General features: G+C 40.4%; 1 protein-coding gene across 1 annotated transcript; it reads left to right on the top strand.

Moving 5' to 3' along the window:
- Positions 1 to 857: 857 nt before the first annotated feature.
- Positions 858 to 5787, top strand: LOC100533356 (pannexin 2; the record flags this gene model as incomplete). Its single annotated transcript, NM_001204650.1, is given in 5 exon segments — positions 858 to 1194; positions 1973 to 2130; positions 3411 to 3627; positions 4683 to 4900; positions 5469 to 5787. Coding segments are annotated over 5 exon segments (1249 nt in total), but the record flags the coding sequence as incomplete, so codon positions are not given.

Raw genomic sequence — 5787 nt, 5'->3', positions numbered from 1 at the left:
CACACACACACACACACACACACACACACACACACACACACACACACACACTCACACACACACTCACACACACTCACCAGTCTGTGTAAAGGAATGTTCCCCTGGTGTGTTTTTGTGCGTGTACCTGTCGTCCTCACAAAGCTATATACGACAAATAATGGCCCTGAGTTTGCCATAGATTGTTGTAGTGTCTAGACAGTGGACAATTCCACGATAAATGTCACACTCACTGAGAACATGGGGGTATCAGTTGTTAGATGAGGGGGGAATAGCCACCGAGGCTGCAGTTTGCTGGATTGGAAAAATGGGAAAGGGGGGGGGGTAATTCATGTTTCTCTCAGCTGTTTGGAATGCATTTGATATACACAGGTTTAATGGAGTGGGGGGAGGGGGTAGTGGGTAATAATGTCTGGTATCACCTTCCCATAATGAGAAAAGGTAAGAGAGAAAGTGGAAAAAAGAAGACAATTGAATTGAAGGAAGTTTGGGTTCAAGTGATCCAATTGTGGGTGGTGGTCCTCTCTTAGGAGTCTGCCCCGTTTACTTTTCGGTATTGCTATTTTAAGCTGGTTTATTATTTTTTTTTGTAAAACGTGGCCGTTATTGTATTAACCATCCTTTTATGTAGTTTGTGGGTGCTCTAGTGTGGTTTGCTCCTTCTTTCTTATCAAACATCTGACGACCTGATTTCTCCTGCTTCTTTTCTGTGTTACTCTCTATAACACCTTCAACACTTATGTGACCTATTTGTGTTGCAAGAGCTGTAAAACTCTTACTAAAACTTTTTTTTAAAACGGACTTTTTACTTGTTCCAAAGCTCCAGACTAACGTCAATATTTTTTCCCATCCCCTGACAGGTCTATAGGATCTATTATCGGAGGAGTCCCCTCCCTCAAAAAACTTCAAGGGGCCAGTAATGATGACTGGATAGACAGACTTAACCATGTATGGACAGTGTTCCTCATGGCGCTCTTCGCCATTGTGGTCAGTACCGGTCAGTTTGTGGGCGACCCAATCCACTGCTGGTGTCCGGCCGAGTTCACGGGTGCCTATGTTGACTATGCCAAGAGCTACTGCTGGATCAAAAACACGTACTACATCCCGATGGACACGCCCATCCCGACTGACCACGATAACCGAGAGTCGGAGGAGCTCACATACTACCAGTGGGTGCCTCTCATTCTCTTGTTCCAGGTGAGTTAAGTTCATGTATTCTCTTTGTGTGTTCATCTTGTTTGTTTCTTTGTTTCTTTGTTTGTTCATCTATCTGTCCATGTTGGTGTGTCTAGTGTTTGTAGGTGGATCTATTCAATCATCCATCCTAATGTCTATCCGTCTGTTCACTCATCTGTCCACCAGTCCATCCTACCATTGCTGGTAATTGGGTTATTGGAAGGTGCCACTGGCAGGTTCTGCTTCTTTTGTCTCTTCTGTTGTTTCTGTTGGTGGTCTAGCTGCTCCTTCTTTCCTTTTAAACATCTATCGTCCTTATCTCTCCTCCTTCTTTTTTACTTCTGTTGATACTCTCTTGTAACACCTCTAATCTTCGGCACTTATAAATATGACCTCATTGTGTTGCAAGTGCCGTAAAACTCTTTACTAAACTAAACTGTATCCCAGCATTGGTCACTAATTGACTGCTTTTGTGTCAGTGTTCTTCTCTTTTCGTACCCCCCCTCCCCCAACCACACCACATTCAAAATGGAAAAAATAACTCTTATTCTGCCAGTGTTTTGTCTTCTCTGCTTCATCCAGCTCTAGACTTGTTAGTTTTTAAGTGGACGGGTGGCTGGATGATGTCACTGATAGATCCAACTTCTTTTCTTACCCACTGGTTTTTTTTTCTGTATGTCTGCCTTATTTTTTCCTTGGACTAAGTTATCATTATTGTGTCGATGTCTTCACTTTACTCAAACAAAAAACGTTGAAGTGCATAACGTGTGACCCAACATGCCTATTTTGTGCTCCACAGGCATTCATGTTCAAATTCCCCAACATCCTGTGGCGTTTGTTCAACGGCGGTTCAGGCATCAACTTGGACAAAATTGTAGACATGGCAGAGAAGACTCAGCTGGGTTCCCCAGAGGACAGAGACAAGACCATTGATCACATCTCTAAGTACATGGACAGGTGAGCTCTAGCTTTTCTTTTTCTGATGATGAGGATTATGATCATGATGATGATTATGATGATGATAATGATCTTTGATATTCTTGCTAGACTAGCATCACTTTCTTTATAATTAGCCCCTTGGCCTGGCGCGCTCTGAATCAACTTCCGTCTAGCCTGTGACCACATCTAATCTTAAGACCCTCTTTGTTAGGCCCATTTCCCTGCTTGTATACAGCTCTCATTTAGTTTTTCTCTTAGTTGCTCCTGAGGAAGCCCAAGAGGCGAAACGTTGAGCTATGTCTATTAAACAAATTTTAAACAATTTATTTTGTTATGTTATTTTGTCTGAAATTCAAACAAGACTCTCCTCCCTACTCTGCTATCCAAACAATGATAATGATGATGATGATGATGATGATGATGATGATGATGAAGCTGATGTCAAAGAAGGGAATGATAAAGATAAAAATGTGAGGGGTGCTGACAAAATGTGTTACTTCTACTTCTTGCAATCCGCAAATTGAGATGTTGTCGAAAAATTAATACAAGGTAAAATTTGTCGATTTTTAAACTAATGTCACTTTCTTCAATTTTAACCTCTCTTTTATTATTTCTAACTTATAATTTGTAAAAACAAAACTTTAAGATTTGAGGGCTCTATTTCCATGGGGCTAAAATCTGAGCAGCAACTCATTTTGTCAGCACACCTCACAAATGATCTTTTTATCTACCGAAATATTTGTTTGTCATTAGAAATTGGTTTGGGAAGGATTTTGCTTTCTTTTTAACACACAGGAATTACACTGTTTATGTAGTTCTTTGTACCTGTTGACATTGAACCCAATTTACAGTAGGTTTAGGGAAAATGGTCTTTTTCCATATATGTGATCCCTGGTTGCCAGTCACTATTTCATTCTTTAGAAGATATTTTAAAAATCAATTTTTTAACAGGCATTGTTGTATACTATACATCCTGCCTATTACAGTCTTAATGGGTAAGGCAGAATTCGGATGTACTCTTGGTATTTTGTCACGGTTTCTGCCTGTGTGAAGAGAAAAAGTAGAAAAGCAGAATCAAAACTTGTCCTGGATGACCAACCATAATTGGGGAGAAAAGTATGCACCTTTGACAGATGGTGTTTTGGACAGTGTCATTATACTACTGAAAAAAAATACTAGGGGGAAAGTGGTTGTTTGTACTGGTGATTGTAGTGGATCTAGTAGCGTCAGAGCAGGTACAACTGCATTTACAGTACATGGGAAATACTAAATCTTATCCCTTACTCTTGACTGCACAGATGGTTGGAAACACACAGAGAGTACCACTGGAACGCTCTGATCAAGGCGAAGCAGACCCTGTCTCGTGTCTGTTGTTTCTTCTGCAACAAACGTGCTGGCACGTACCTAACAGCCTTCTACCTCTTCATCAAGGTCGTCTATGCCGCAAACGTCATCGCCCAGTTTTTCATTCTCAACGCTTTCCTGTCCCAAGATTACAATTTGTATGGATTTGAGGTAAACATAGGGTGCATTTGCTTCTTAGTCCTCGATTAGTGTGTATATTTCTGAATTGAAGGAAGTTTTGAATTGTTTTGTGTATGTTTTCTATTTCCATTTTTAAAATTTAATTATAAAATTCCCCTACTTTTCGGTCTTATGATTAATTCCCAAGTGTATATTCTCCTTCTGAAATGAAAACTTTGAATTTTTTTACTTTTCATTTTTGTTCATCTTATTAATAGTTACTTTTGTCCTGGGCTTAACAATGGGTATCCTTTACTGCTCACAAATATTATATTTGTTATATATTTATATCTTTATTATGTTTTAGTTGTTTATGAACATGTGACTTGGGGAAACTGACACTCAAGGTTTCCGGTCGGGAACGTTAAGTGGATTCGAAAGTTAGGACGCATCAACATGAATGTTTAGTAACAATTTGTAATGTTGTTGACCCCAGCAGCTATTACTGACTGGTCCATGAGGTTTTTTTCCCAAATCATTTTTAAAAATGTCGTCAGGGATTCGGGTTTGACCCTGGTGTGGAGTTATTTTTCTCCCCCAGAGACTAGGTACAAAGTACGGCCTACGGAATTGCTCAACAATTGCGCAAAACCTGCCACTATGATTTTATTGCTCTTGGTCCAAGGTTGATATCCCGTGCTTTGCTATTGAATTGTAAATGTAAATATTTTGTTTTAAACAATCTGAGTTAAAAAGAACGTGTGGAGGGTTGGAGATTTGCCTGTAGTAGGTTGTACTTATTTTCTTTCCTTCTAATTTATCTGTCTGTCTCTCTGTCTTCCTTTTTCCATGTGCTAAATGACAGTTGTCTTATCTATGTGCTCCATTTTACTCCAACAAAACTGAAAGTGAAAATGATGGACTTTCTTGACACAAATGAGACTTGACATTTCGGCACCAGACGAACTCTGTGAAAATTGAAAGGACTTTCTTTACAGACAACAAAATCTTGATATTCCTACTTCAAATAAAAAAAAAAAAAGTTCTAAATGAAACGATTTCCTTTACAAAGCTAATAAAATCTTGACATTTCTTCAACTGTGCAGGTCCTGAACATGCTTGGCTCCGGCAGTGAGGAATGGAAAGAATCGACTCGGTTCCCTCGTGTCACGCTCTGCGACTTCAAAATCCGCCAGCTCCAGAACATCCAGACATGGACGGTCCAGTGTGTCCTGCCCATCAACCTGTTCAACGAGAAGATCTTCATCGTCATCTGGTTCTGGCTCGTCCTTGTGGCCACTCTCACCTGCTTGAACTTGGTCAGGTAAGAAAAGGGGTTGGTTGGTGGAAGCTCTTTCTTTCCTGTCAAATTTCTGACGTCCTTATCGCTCCTCTGTCTTTTTCTTCGAATGTTATTCTCCGGTAACATCCGAAAATCTTCGGCACTTATATTACCCATTTGTATTGCAAATGCTGTAAAACTCTTACGAAAATTTAAAAAACCGAAGGTACGAAAAGAAATGGACTGGTGTCTGTGGTGTAGCGGTTAGGAGCTTCGCTGTCGCATACAGGAGACCTGAGTTTCGGTTCCTGGGTGGGTAGACATTTTTATTGAGTATCTCAGTCTTTCTGCTGGGATGTTTTTTCCCTCTCATGTTGGAAAAAAAGAGCTCTTCACTGAGAGACAGCTTTCTAAATTATCAAAATTGTGTTGCTGTGGGCGTAAAATATTGATAGACAACCTGAGAGGTATGTATACTGTCAAGTGCTTAAAAAGCAACTTTGTTATACTATTTTATGCACATATTTTTGTTTCACATGCTGATAGATAAGATATTCTTTTGTCACTGCTTCCTCAAAAGTAAATGAATTTTTGGTTGTTGTTGTTACAGCTGGCTGTACCGTGTGATGGTAAAGAGGAACCGCGCCACTTACATCAAGAAGTACTTGAAGATCAACAACGAGCTCCACACCGGCTTTGACAAGAAGCTGTGCCAGAAGTTTGCGGACGAGTATCTGAGGGACGACGGTGTCTTTGTCATCCGTGTGATTGCCAAGAACTCCACAGACCTGGTGGCCACAGACCTTGTAGACAAGATGTGGAAGTTGTACCGCGCTAAGCGCATGAAGAGGAATGATGACGAGCCGCCTGCCATTGAGCCTACCACTGAACCCATTGACAAGGAGAAGGAAGCTTTGAAACCAAACTAA

Source organism: Aplysia californica, unplaced genomic scaffold, assembly GCF_000002075.1.
Source record: "Aplysia californica isolate F4 #8 unplaced genomic scaffold, AplCal3.0 scaffold00049, whole genome shotgun sequence".
NCBI classification, from domain to species: domain Eukaryota; kingdom Metazoa; phylum Mollusca; class Gastropoda; order Aplysiida; family Aplysiidae; genus Aplysia; species Aplysia californica.
This window is presented reverse-complemented; position numbering and strand designations above follow the sequence as displayed.